We start from the raw sequence: 14047 nt of genomic DNA, 5'->3' as shown, positions 1-14047 counted from the left end.
GATGATAAAGATAGGCAAAATGAGGAAGAAAAGTTACCCTTCAATGCACTGAACTGCGCGCAAACATTGACCTTGAGAAACAGATTCACTGAATCCATCCAGAGCTCATGGTGATTTGTGCTTAACTAGAAACCACTCCAGATGAATGCTGTGGGGAGGACTTCGGTCTTGGGGTTACTGATCTCCATCACTATTTTGGTGTCTGGTAAGTGTGACATTCTGAGGATTATAGGAAATGAAACCATTCTTCAGGCTAACTTTTGACTATGATAATCCTCCTGCCTCAACCTTCTGACTCGTGGGGTTACAGGCATGTACCTTTGTCGCAGGCTAACAGAACAACTTTAACACTGTACGGGTTACTTTTAAGCTCATTATTTTTAATAAACAGGTTTTCTACAAATATTTTGCCAAAGAGATTATTCTGTTAGTTGTTATCATGACTTTAAAGATGAGTGACTGCCTGAAAAGTAAAGTTTTAGTAAATTTCTTGCTTCTCTCATATTTAAGGTTGAGAGAGAGAGAGAGAGAGAGAGAGAGAAAGGAAGGGGGAATCTCTGAGGGGAGAATCAGTGGGATCCAGAGTAAAGCAGGGGCACTGAACTCAGATAGGAAGAGATTGTCCTTTATTATAAGTGAAAAAGGAACAGGGTGGAGGGTGGCCTGGATACAGGTCAGTTTATAGACTCATGTCATAGATTGCTGAGTCTTAAGCATTTGAAGTAAAGCTATTGGAAGTTGTTAATGAAAAGAGTGGGCAAGATAAGAACCAGAGTCTGAAATAACTATTACATAGATTTGACAGACCAGCCTGCTAGCTAAGGTGATAGAACACTAGTGTTGAAATACGGACGCAACCCACAAACAGAAAAAGCTGTCTTAAATTCTCTCTCTCTCCTTTTTAAGCCCTCTCAGGTTTTACGTGGAGTTCATTAGCATGTTGGGCGCCACTCTGTTGAAATACGGAGCGGCGGGCTGTGTCCCGCCACCCAGCTAGCTTTACCCGAAATAATTACACGGAAACTGTATTCTTTTAAACACTGCCTGACCCATTAGTTTCAGTTTCTTATTGGCTAGCTCTTACATATTGATCTAACCCATTTCTATTAATCTGTGTAGCCCACGAGCTGGCTTACCAGGAATGATCTTAACCTGCGTCTGTCTGGAGTGGGAGAATCATGGCCACTCCCTGACTCAGCTTCTTTCTCCCAGCATTCCGTTCTGTTTACTCCGCCTACCTAAGGGTTGGCCTATCAAATGGGTCTAGGCAGTTTCTTTATTAATAAGAAATCACTCCCACATCACACTAGTCCTAGTCTGTTTCACCAGGACCACAGTTCCTATGCAAGCTGATCAATGTGAAATCAAATGGACTTTTTTTCCAGGATAAAAGTACCAGTACACTTCCTTCTACTTCAAAATGTATAAAATATAAGTCTGACATAAAATACAAAATTAATAATCCATTTTAAACAATTAAGAAAACATGACATACCTTTACATGAAGTAAATATAACCACCTCCAAATTTTTAAAAACTGTTTATATATGCATTTAACGTGTGTGTGTGTGTGTGTGTGTGTGGTGTGTGTGTGTGTGTGTTCTCGCATGCATGTGTGCACGTGCACTCAGAACACAGCATTTGTGTGGAGGTCATAGGACAACTCTAGGAGTTGTTCTTTTTTTCTATGTGGGTTCCAGGGTTCAAATTCAGGTCTGCAGCTGTGACTGCATATACCTTCACTTGCTGAGCCATCTTGGTGGCCCCTAATCTTCTTAAAAGTAGAGATTTGTTACCTGGGCCCCGTAATACAGAAAGCTGGGGTGCCTCTGTTGGGGTGTACCCTCTCCAAGTAATGCAGTACATTCTAGGGACTGGGCCCCGTCTCTGGGCGACAGGGGACAGCCTCCAGCTTATGTCTTACCTTCCCCAGTCCCAGGCAGAGAGGGATCAGAGGGATCCCAATGGCCAGCGGGTTGTCTGAGAAGATCAGAGCAGGGGTGGGCAGACACGGGAGATGAAGGACAGGTTTGGTATACCTACCCAGTCAGCAGGGATGGCCAGGAGTTATTTTTGTATGAGGTGCGTTTACGTTTTATTTCTCTTTTCTGTTGTGTTGTTCTTTGAACTATTTCGGTTAAAAAAAAGAAAAAGAAGAAAGAAATACCTATTTTTGGTTACACTCAGAAACATTTTTTTAAATAGCAGAAGGAAAACTTTTTTTAAAGAAAAAAAGGGGGGGGGGAATTAATGTATTCCTTACATATGAGGTTAGAACATAAAGTCCCTGACCCCAAATCCTCTAAAGACTGCCCACTCTGAACTTTAGATCATTAGCTGATAAAGGTAGAATTCGTGGCGTTTTATTAGAAAACTAGACTCTTGTCCAAGTGAACTTGGGAAGGGCAGTTTGTTCCTTCTCCCAAATGGTAGGTGGATTCCAGGGCTCCTCCCACTCTGAGGCAGTGCCCTCTGTCCTATTCTCCTTTGGTCAGAGGGACTGTGGGGAGATGGGACTGGCCACCTCTTTGGCCTGGCTTGGGTTTGTCACAGTCTGTCCGTTTTAACTGAATAAAGATACTGTTGCCAAAAAAAAAGTAGAGATTTGTATTGTGATACATCACATAATGGACTTTGATAAATGTGCCTAGGTCACTTGAAAAAATAAATATGATGTACATTGAAATTGTTTTATAAATATCTGTTTGGTCACTATGATTGATACTGTTATTAATATGTTACATGTTTATGCTACTTTTTAAAGTTCTGATTGCTCAATCCATTTCCAAAGAAGAGGTGTCAAAACCTCCATATGTGATTGTGAAACTGTCGCTTAGTTTAGTTAAATTTTGCTTTATGTGGTTTGAAGCTTCATTACTAGGTATGTACTTAATCACAACAGTTAACATCGTACGATTTAAAATTATGAGTAACCCTTTATGCTTTTGAATAATTTTTCTGTTATTAATATAGATTTTATGGGTTACTTTTAAGCTCATTATTTTTAAAAAACAGGTTTTCTACAAATATTTCGCCAAAGAGATTATTCTGTTAGTTGTTATCATGACTTTAAAGATGAGTGACTGCCTGAAAAGAAAATTTTTGTAAATTTCTTGCTTCTCTCATATTTAAGGCTGTACTTTAAGGTTGTTTCTTTTGTCCCCTCTCCTTCCTTCCCCTCTCCCATGTTGTGTGCAGTTAATAATTTGCAGCCAGAAGTTTTTGGTTATTTTAAATTATCACCAGTGATGCCTGTAACTACCTGTCAGAACGTGGTTAAGAGAATGACCCGTGGAGAACATTGAGATGCTCAAAAAGGAAAGGCAGGGGGCCTTTTACTTTAAGTGTATTTTCTTCTTGGGTTGTTCTTGGATGGGATTTCATAGACTCCTGTGTTAAATATTTACATTTAATTTATTAGACATGTATACTCTTGTTGCATGTCAGATCTTAACTATAGAAGCCAATTTGATGAAAGGATTGCTAAGTGCTGTCCTCAGTGGCCCCTGAATCTGAATATGGCCGTCTGCCTTGCTTTCATGCTTTCCCAGATACAATCTTAGTATGTGCCAGGCAAATTTTATTTAAATTTGTCCGTTCTGAGAAAATTCAGAAGGTCTGCTTTATTAATATTTATTATGTGCTTACTGGCAATTATTTGCATGTTTTTTTTGAACGCAAGCAGTCTTCCTAGGATCATTGGTTCTTTGTTACATTAGTATATGAAGGTATATTCATTCATTCATTCATTCATTCATGCCCTGGCTATGCTTAAGCGTGCATGGGCAGCCTGTTTACGGCTGTTCTCCAGCTGTTCCTGTTCTGGGCAGTCCTTGTGCTATTGTGATATCCAAGATTCCACAGTCTTCCTTTATGCTGTCTATCCATTTTGGGGGGGGCTTTTCTCTTAGCCTTATCCGTACACTCCTCCAAGCAGTAGTGTCTCCGGTTATCTGCTGTCATTCATTCTCATAACAGTGAGAATGTATGAAAGTACCCTGAAACTGAAGTAAGTTTTTCTACAGCATTAGACTGTAGTCTGCTCCATCCCCTAAGGTCTTCTTACCCAGGTCCTACAGACACCAATCTGCATAGGTCAGTGAAAATCAACATTACTAACCCTCCACATGTCATTTTAATTTTGCTCATGCTTCTAGGTAGATAGTGATTATTTTGCTGGGTTTTTGATTGACATTCCTTTATAGTTACTAATCTTTTCCATATGTCGACTGGCCATTTGACTATCATTACCTTCTCTGAAATTTATGATTCTCTTGCTTCTCTCTCTGTCCAGCCATGCCTGGCTTAGGGCTATTTTATTGTGAGAAATTCTGCAGAACCCAAGGAACCAGATAACCAGAAAGTGGAGAGAGGAAAGGACACCTATCCTGTTCCTACCTCTGTTTTAAATCATTTCTGCTGTTCAGTCACAAGGTTGAAATCAGGAACAGAGAGGATGAACTCTTTGTGGTTCTGTTCCTACAGGTCTTGAGAATGACTGTTTCTTTATCTGTATGGTGTTCATTACTAGGCCAAATTGCTGTTTTAAATTCAGCACAACAGCTGTGCTTTAATCTACTGGCATTCAGCCAGCAATTGCAGCTCCGTGGTTACTAACCTGCTTCTCTAGCAGCAGCTTGGCCACTGACAAAGCCTGGCAGGAATTCTGATCCCGGAGGCACTGGTTCTGTTGCTCCTACTAAAGGTAGCTTTAGCTAAATCTCTATCATTCTATTTATAAATAAGAAATGAAGATTCAAAGGCCAGATTGAAAAATTGCTAGCTCAGAGAGGCTGGGTTGCAACTATCTAACCTTTTTTCCTTGCAAGCATTTCCAAAAAGCATGAGTCTCTTTCCACTAAAACATAAAAGAGCTGTGCCACTCCAAATCCCTCCCTACTACTTCCTGTGTCTCTCTATCTCTCCTGGGTGCCCTCTGATGATCTATGATTACTTTCCATGCACTGGTTGCTAATTCAGTCTCCTGACCCATGGTTCATTTTATTTAATCAATGCAAATGCAAACTTGGGGTTCACAGTGTAATTGAATATTCTCTTTCGCTCTTTCCTTTTTGTCTAAATAAAAACAAATGTGTTTAACTCTAATACACTAAGACCATAAATAATAGGAGCAATTATGAAATGAGGATTATGTTAAAAATTCTTAGTCCACTGTATTGGCAAATTCAGAAAAGCTACTCTATTATCTATCCTATTGTAGGGAGTTAAAAGTTTTTTTCCCAACTCATTTTCTATTCTAACTTGCATTACCAACTCAAAACTATCTTCTTAGACCTCAAAACATTTTCTTAGATAAACTTAAGCTGTTATGTCTCTCAACCTTATATAATTTATACCTCTTTTGTAAGTTTCTTTTCTAAATTTGGCAACAAAGAAAACAGTAACTCTATCTTGTCTTCAACTTCTTCAGAGACCTGAGAAGTGTTTAATATTACCTGAGTATATAGGAAGTGCACTGGAAATAACTTCCAAAGCAATAAAAATGACAGATGTAGTTGGCTGCCTCCATAGTCACCCAAGGTTTCTTTGCAACTTTGGAGCATCCATATTTGGAGTACAGGTCTAGAATATCTGACAGACTTTTCTGTGAAGCAGAAATTTTGAAGGACTGTGTTATCTTTATTGGCAAAGTTCAGCAGTCACCTTTTATGTCCTGCTCATCCGATTTAGACAGCATACTCTCAGCAGTCAAGCCAAGGGCAGTCTCTTGGCCAATGGCCAACCTTGTCTCAACAAGAGCACCTTCATGTGGAGGGTCGTGAAGTAAGTGCATGTCTTACTGTCACCAAAAGCCTTAAGTTATTGAAACATCTCTGTCCGTGTGATCATGCCACACATTGGATCACCAAATGTTGGTTAAATTTCAGCACTGTGTCCGCACCTTAATCAACTGCTATTTCAGCCAACAACTGTTACTCCACAGTTCCGGGCCTGCATCTCCATCAGCAGCCACTAGGGTGGCAGCCTGGCAGAAATTCTGTTCCTGTGGGCACTGGTCTCTCACTGCCACTAAAGGTAGCTTTAACTAAATCTCTACCATTCTGTTTATAAATAAGAATCAAAATTCAAAGGCTGAGTTGAAAACCTGCAGCTCAGAGTCTCCAGAAAACCCCAGTCCTTCTGCTCTTCTAAAACAAAACAAAAAAAAGCTGTGCCACTCCAGATCCCTCCCTACTACTTCCTGTGTCTCTTTATCTCTCCTGGATGCCTCTGGTGCTCTATGATTACTTTCTGTCAACTAGTTGCTATCTCAGTCTCTTGAACCATAGTTAATTTTATTTAATCAATGCAATTGCAAACTTCAGGTTCAAAGGTGATTGAATATCCCCCCAATAGATGGCATCTGGAGAAAGGAGTATAATCAAGTCAGCTCATGCATTATGCCTACCTGGCAAGGGGTTGGATGGAAAGAAGGACTACTCTGCAAACTCTTTGACAAAATAAGAGTACTCTTAAAAGGGAAATAATTGATTAGTATGTAATAAAACTATTTTTAAAGCTGTTGAGAAAGATGTTGACATATGATGATACAACTTCTAATTTTATAGCAATTTAAATATTTAAAACTCTTATTTAAACACTTTTAAAGTCAAGATATTCAGGTAGTATGAATTGAAATAAAATGGCACAGACTATTTTATTATCCATGTCAGAAGGTACTATTCTTCTTTATCTTGTGGCCAGCACTGTGGCTTTAATTACGGGATGAAATCTGGAGAAAGGAATTTAACTAATTAATCTTTTATGGTATGCCTACACTGGACTTGGCAAGGAACTGAAAGAAGGAAAACAGGGTTACTGTACAAACTATTTGACAAAATAAGATCATTCATAAATGGAAAATAATAAATTGATAAATTAAAATGTAATTTCCAAGGTGTTGAATATTAGTGAAGATTAAGCTTCTAATTATTGCTTACAGTGATATAAATACTTAAACATTCTTATTTAAATATTTTCTAGAGTCAAGTCGTATGAATGGGAGTCAAACATCACAGAATAGTTTATTACCTGAGTTCGAAGGTACTGTTCTTTTTTATCCTGTGGCTAGCACTGGGGGAATGGAGAGTTCACCTTGCTGAGAAACAGTGACTACTGCTTTGGCTTCTGGAGAGATGTAGGATGAGTAGAAGAATCTGGTGATGTGAGAGTTATGGCAAGAGGGATCTGAACGATTGATTGTATCTACACCTTTGCTGTCTTAGAGTAAGAAGGGCTAGGGGATTAGCATCCTCCCAAGTCTGTGCTAAAGAACCCTTCATTATCTAATTAGATGACCTTTATTTGATGTGACTTGTCAGGACCTGAGGACCCCAAAGAGGCAAGTGATAATGAAATGGTGTAGTTGAGCTGGTTAATACAATGCTTATCAGAGTCAAGGCTCGTTCACAGCGACTTCGGCTCCTGTTAAAGTGGTGACATCACTGAGTCTTTTGTCACAGGTGATTATAACAGATAATTTGTTGAGTAATCACCTCTCAGAAAGCTTGTATCCATCACAGACTCTAAATCAGTATAAGTTAGTGGGCAGTTTTATGGTGAGAGATGCATGTAGGCCACAGGCCTTGAATTTTTAGTTTAGAAAGTAGATAATGTATTTAATTTTAATAGATTGAACATACAAAAACAAGAATTTTGAGAAAAATCAAATATTTCTACAATACATTTATAAGTCAAGCAAAGCTCTAGTGTAACTTCATGTATGCTGCTGTGGACAGACTTAACACAGCTTTCCTTTTCCTGTTCTTTGTGTGTGTGTGTCCAGTTAACACTACACTGTTTGTAAAGACGGGTGCAAAGGCTCTGCTGTGTTGCCCTGCTCTTCCAATGACAAAAGCAATATTAATAGCATGGGCCATAGCCCCCAGAGGCCAGCCTCCCTGCAGAATAACTTACAGAGTAGAAACAAAAGAGACCAATGAAACCAACTGTACAGACAAGAGAATCACCTGGGCATCCACACCTGACCAGAGTCCTGACCTTCAGATCAATGCAGTGGCCCTCAGTCATGACGGGCTTTATTCATGTGAAATAGCAACACTGCAGGGGAATTTCCTAAGGAGACATGACCTCTATGTGCTAGGTAAGTGACAGGGTCACATATCCTGCTATTTCAGGTCACCAGATTTTAGATAGAATCAGACGCCTTTGTAATTTGGGACAAGACTGAATCATTTTCGCTTCCATCTCCACAGTGCCTCCAGCAGTTACCCTGCTTCCAGGGGAAAACAGAACAGCAGTTTGTGAGGCAACTGCAGGCAAGCCGGCTGCGCAGATCTTTTGGAGTCCAGATGGGAATCACGTCACTAAGCAGGAATCACACAGCAATGGCACCGTGACTGTCAGGAGCACATACTTCTGGGAGCAGAACAATGTGTCTGTGGTGTTCTGCTTTGTCTCCCATCCTACTGGCAACCAGACTCTGTCCATAGAACTGAATCAAGGTAAGTGTCACCCCTTTTTGAAGAATAAATACTTGAAATTTAACTTATTCTTTCATGAAAGAGAAGTGTTCTAATTTCATTCTGTTTCTGACAAATACTGTGGCCAAAGCCACAAAGGGGATGGGAGAGGAAAGTCAAGACAACTCAAGCAGGAACCATGGAGCTGCTCACCAGCTGTCTCAGCTGCCCAGGGAGTGTCCTGGCCACTTGGGTAAGACTAGCCTGTGTCAAATAGATACACTTCAGACAGTAGTCACAAGTTTTCAGTTATCACCTGCAGTTCTTATCAACTATATATAAAGTCAGGATGTTTTCTTAAACTGTGTATCAGGATCTGTGATTTGGTAGAATTAATGGTTCACAGACTTTAGGATGCACAGTGCTTTATCTACCTCCCCTCTCTGTCCATCTATTCTTCTCTCTCTCTCTCTCTCTCTCTCTCTCTCTCTCCTCGCTCTCTCTCTGATCCCCTCCCTGTCTCTCTGTTTCTCCCCCCATCCTCTCACTTCTCTTCTGCTACTCCTGTCCCTGAGGCCTGCCCCACTTCCCCTTCCCCTTTTTATGTTTCCTTAATAAAATTCCCTCCCCCCGAGTTCTGTGTTATGGTGTCTTTTTCATGCCACTTTTTAAATTATAACAATGGCATCTTTAATAAATGGTGTTGGGATAAAGCAGAAACTCTTCACTGGTCAAGAAAAACAACCCAGAATTTAAAGCTACAGAGAACCCATTTTGTAAATTCAGAGGTCAGAGGTCAGAGGAAGTGACTTCTGGGCACGACAGGCAGGGTATCTAAACTCACAAGCTTCCAGGAATGCAGTATCCTGCACAAGAAGAAACCCATCAAAATTTATCATCGCTTGGAAAGGGGCTCCTGAGTCTCTTCACTGACAATTGAGGAACCAGGGACAGTTAACAGCTTCTTGAGGAGAGAGAGGGTCAGCTCTCTTTAAGGCTGTTGTTCTTCACAGGCTCTTACCCAGGAGGATATGGGCAACATAAACTGAAGCCAGTGTGTTATAGAAACAAAGACGAAAAGTTGGTGGGGTAACAAAGCAGAGTGTGGATCTGGTAGGAGGTAGGAGGAGGAGTTGTAGGTGAATATGATCAAGATACATTGTATGAAACTCTCAAGACTTTTTTTTTTGAAATAAAAAAAAACAATACCATTCAAAAGTCTAAAATTTGCATGGGATGTTCTTTAGCCAGAGGACTCAGATGATCTAAGCTGGATTTGACCCGAAAATCTCCTCCCTGAATACTAACTTTCAAAGTCACCAAGGTGATCTGTAAGATGCCCCAAAAGGGAAGCACTTGGTAGTACCACCTGGCTTTGGAGATTGTAAACCTCAACAATTACCAGCACAGCTAGTCCCTAAGGTTCAGTAGTGGTAACCACATCTTGGCAGCAAACCAAAGCTGTCCAATTCAAGGCTGACTCAATAAGAGGAAGATCATGCCTAGTATTGGAAAACTTGCCAATTATTCAAGGTAAGTGAGGTCATTGCTCTTGGAGGCAAATGTACTACAGCCCTTCATTAAACCAGAGTAATGTTTATTGAATTCAAAATAGCCTTATGCCCACAAACAAGTGTGGCTCTTAACCCTTACCAAAGAAGCTTTTCTTTGTGATAGACAGAAACCATTATAGAATGTCACAAATGGTCAAAATGCACAGAACATTGATCATAGGATGTCCAGTCCCCATGAATACATATACAACACAATTCCTATACCTAATGCTCGAGGAATATTATAGAAGATGGGGAAAACATTAAAAGAGCCATAGGACCAGGAAATCTACTACATGATTGTGTCTCCCAAATTTCTGAATAGAGCACCAGTAGTAGCACAGATGCTAAGGTTGACAATTAATAAGTGGGACCTCCTGAAACTGAAAAACTTTGTAAGGCAAAGGACACGGTAAAAAAATACAAAACAGCAGCCTATAAAATGGGAAAAGATATTCAACAACCCCACATGTTACAGAGACCTTATCTCCAAAATATATAGAGAACTCAAGTAACTAGACATAAACAAACCAAATAATTGATTTTTTTAAAAAATGAGGTACAGACCAAAACAGAAAATTCTCAGCAGAAGAATCTCAAATGACCGAGAAACATCTATGGATCTGATCAATATCCTTAGTCATAGAGAAATGCAAGTCAAACTGACACTGAAATTCCATTTTACACCTGTCAGAATGGCTAAGATAAAAAACAGAAAGTACTTCTTATGCTGGAGAGGATGTGGAGTAAGGGGGATACATCATCATTGCTGGTGGGAGTACGAGCTTATACAGCTATTTTGACAGTTTCTCAGAAAACTGCGAGTTGATCCACCTCAAGACCCAGCTATATCACTCCTGGGCATATGCCCAAAGGATGTTCCCTCATGCCACAAAATCACTTGCTCAACTATGTTTATAGCAGAATTATTCGTAATAGCCAAAAGTGAATTTTAATTGTAAAATAAAGGATAACCATGCTGCAATGCACAGACCCAGAGAGACTAGGTAACAAGAAGGACCCAAGGTGAGACACATACATATCCTTGGGAAGGGGGAAAAAAGAGATGTTGTGGGTGGACTGGGGTCGCGTGGCATGAGAACTTGAGGGATTGGTTTGGGGAATAAGTGGAAGGTGAGAGTACTGAACGAGAAGACTGGGAAGGGTGGCTTTGGGGGATCAGGCAGAAACCTGATTCAGGGAAAAACCCCATGAATCTACAAGGATGATCCCAACTAAGACTGCTAGCAGTAGTGGATACATAGCCTGAACTGACCATGTCCTATGATCAAATTGGTGACTACTCCAACTGTTATCAGAGAGCCTTCATCCAGTAACTGATGGAGACAGATATAGAGATCCAAAGCCAAACAATAGGCTGGGTCTCAGGAATGCTTTTGAAGAGAGGGAGGAAGGAGTGTAGAAGCAAGAGGGGCCAAGGACATCAAAGAAATCCCACAGAAACGTGTATCCTGGCTTATAGAAACTCACAGAGTTTGAACCAACAACCAGGGAGGCTGATTGGGACTGATCTAATATGTGACTGTTGTGTAGCTGGGCTCGGAACACTGGGAGCATGACTGTCCCTATCACTTTGGCTGGCTGGCAGGAACCTATTCCTCTCACTGGATTGCCTTGCCCAACTTAAACAAAAGGGGAGGTGTTTAGTCTCATGACTACTTGATATGTGATGCTTTGATGATATCCATGGGAAGCCTGACCCTTTCTGAATAGGAACAGAGAAAGAGTGGTTTGGGGTGAAGTAGAGAGGACCTGGGGAGTAGGGAATGGGAGGAGAGGAGGGAAGGGTAACTGTGACAGGTATGTAAAATGAAACAATGAATGAATGAATAAATAGATAAAAACATTTTTATAGAAGATTGTGTCTCTTGGAAATGACAGGAAGTCTTCACCCATGAAACCTCAACAAGTCAACCATCAGTAGATATACACACAAGGTAGCGGTAAATCTTATGGGTCTTCATCCCTTGTGTTTGTTTGAATGTAATTGGCTCCCATAATTGCACAGGGAGGTGAGGCTATGCTGGAGTGAGTATGGTCTTCTTAGAGGAAGTGTGTCACTGTGGGGGTGGACTTTGAGGTTTTCTATGCTCAGGAACCACCCAGTAAGGCATTTGACTCACTGTTGCTTGCAAGATGTAGGACTCTCAGCCCCAGCACCACATCTACCTGCATGCTGCCATGCACCCTGTCATGATGAAAATGGACCAAACCTCTGAAACCATAAACAAGCCACTCCAATTAAATGTTGTCTTTATAACAGTTGCCGTGATCAGCTTGTCTCTTCACAGCAATGAAGACCCTAACTAAGACACCCCTAGTCTAAAAATTACACATAACTAGGGGTTCTGGGTAGGGGGAGAAGGAGTCTTCCCTCAGAAATGGTCCCTTATTGGTTATTCCATATCAAGTGGCCAGTTCTGAAATCATGTACATTCAAGCAACATAAACTAAGCAGATTTCATTTGCATATTATGTAAAAATAGGCAATGAAAACAATTAAGAAAGAAGAAGTTAGGAATTTAAGAGGGAGCGTTGGGAGGTTGGAGGAAGGAATAGGAATGAATAGAAATGATGCAATTACATTTTCCTAAAATAAAATAAAGTTACATGGGAACTTTTTCCTTATATAACTGGGAAGTTTTAACAATACTACATTGTATCTATTCACTGTAAAATATTTGTTAATGCCTATCAATCACAAAAGTTGGACTAGGTTACTAAATTTGATCCTGAAATAGTAGTATATGAGTAGTATTTGAAGTATAATTGATAAGATTTTCTGATTTTGATGTTCCCTAACTTTAGGAATACTCTAAGTAATTTTCTAGTTGTTTGTCTTATTTCTCAATTAGAGCCATTATTGAACTGACTTGTCCTTTGCCCTTGCCTGTAGTTACAGGTGTCACCATCATGCTGCGTTCCCTGCTGACCATTCTCTATGTGAAACTTTCCCTTCTGGGGATTATTCTGCTCATCCAAGGATTGGTTTTCTCCCAGAAGAGCAATTATTTCATGTAGGAACAGAAAACTGCAAAGTTAGACTCCTAGAAAAGATTGAGCTCACAGTGGACTGGGAAAGTATGTTATATGACCCCATCATTGTTGTTCTTTCAGCTCTTCTACAGCACTGGGTTTTCTTTAAATAAAGGAGCCCTGGCACAGATACCCACAGTGCTAGCGAAGTTCTGACTTGCTGAAGTTCTGAGGAGGGGCTTAACATGGCCTTCTCTTTTAGGAACCAGTGGTAGAACTGAAGTTGTAGAAACTTTATGAATATATTTACAAGTTTATTGATATTCGTGGGTTTCTGTTCATTTCTGCTTAATTGAATTTTATAATGTTTTTGTTTATTTCTAGAAAATGAAAATCTAGATTTCTGAAGCCCATTAGTCTGATGACACAGTACAAGAAAACAGCCATTTGCAATCATTTTTCTCACTGACATACAGCTTACCTGCTCCTGATGTCTTCATGGTTCTTAGAAGTCATATGGCAGCCTTCAGCCATACAGTATGAATCTACAGACAAAAGCTTGGGTCTTACCGTCATACATGCTGTGGATGGCTATCTACTATCTCCTTTCCCCAAGTAGCAGGTCAAAGAAGAAGAAGGATTAGCAAATGGTGATCAACAGTGCTGACTGGATATTCTTTACCCACATCCTCCAGGAATAGCTTCTATCCATCTCCTGTTCCTAGCACATTTTACACTGTCAGATTCCATGACAAGCAACACCTTCAAGTCAGCCACTAGCAGGCCTTCTTTCTTTTCTTGCTTGCTACCAAGTAGCTGGACAGTTGTATTTTAAATTAATCATTGAATACATATGATGTGGGATTCCCCTCTGTATGCTGTCAATATACATTGTAACCATTGGTCAATAAAGAAATTGTCTTGGGCCTCTGGAAGGGCAGAATAGAGCTAGGCAGGAAAACTAAACTTAATGCTGGGATAAAAAAGATAGAGTCAGGGAAATGCCATGTAGCTGCCAAAGAAGACAGATGCCAGAACTTTACCCAATAAGCCACAGCCTTGTGGCAACATACA

At 40.2% G+C, this 14047-nt stretch overlaps 1 protein-coding gene across 1 annotated transcript; it reads left to right on the top strand.

Annotated features, from left to right (window-relative positions):
- Positions 1-141: 141 nt before the first annotated feature.
- On the top strand, positions 142-13018 carry LOC121461614 (cell surface glycoprotein CD200 receptor 2-like). Its single transcript, XM_041672708.1, has 4 exons — positions 142-205; positions 7787-8104; positions 8217-8465; positions 12900-13018. The coding sequence occupies exons 1-4, from the start codon at positions 142-144 to the stop codon at positions 13016-13018; spliced, it is 750 nt and encodes a 249-aa protein (XP_041528642.1).
- Positions 13019-14047: the final 1029 nt, after the last annotated feature.

This window comes from Microtus oregoni, unplaced genomic scaffold, assembly GCF_018167655.1.
Source record: "Microtus oregoni isolate MIOR12 unplaced genomic scaffold, Mior012 000023F_ref0000262, whole genome shotgun sequence".
NCBI lineage: Eukaryota > Metazoa > Chordata > Mammalia > Rodentia > Cricetidae > Microtus > Microtus oregoni.
This window is presented reverse-complemented; position numbering and strand designations above follow the sequence as displayed.

Bases quoted from the DNA above. Each gene is read 5' to 3' on its own strand.
- LOC121461614 (XM_041672708.1), top strand. From the start codon at position 142: ATGAATGCTGTGGGGAGGACTTCGGTCTTGGGGTTACTGATCTCCATC. The intron at 8,105-8,216 runs GTAAGTGACAGG...CCATCTCCACAG, and splicing joins ACATGACCTCTATGTGCTAG to TGCCTCCAGCAGTTACCCTG. The intron at 8,466-12,899 runs GTAAGTGTCACC...CTGTAGTTACAG, and splicing joins GTCCATAGAACTGAATCAAG to GTGTCACCATCATGCTGCGT.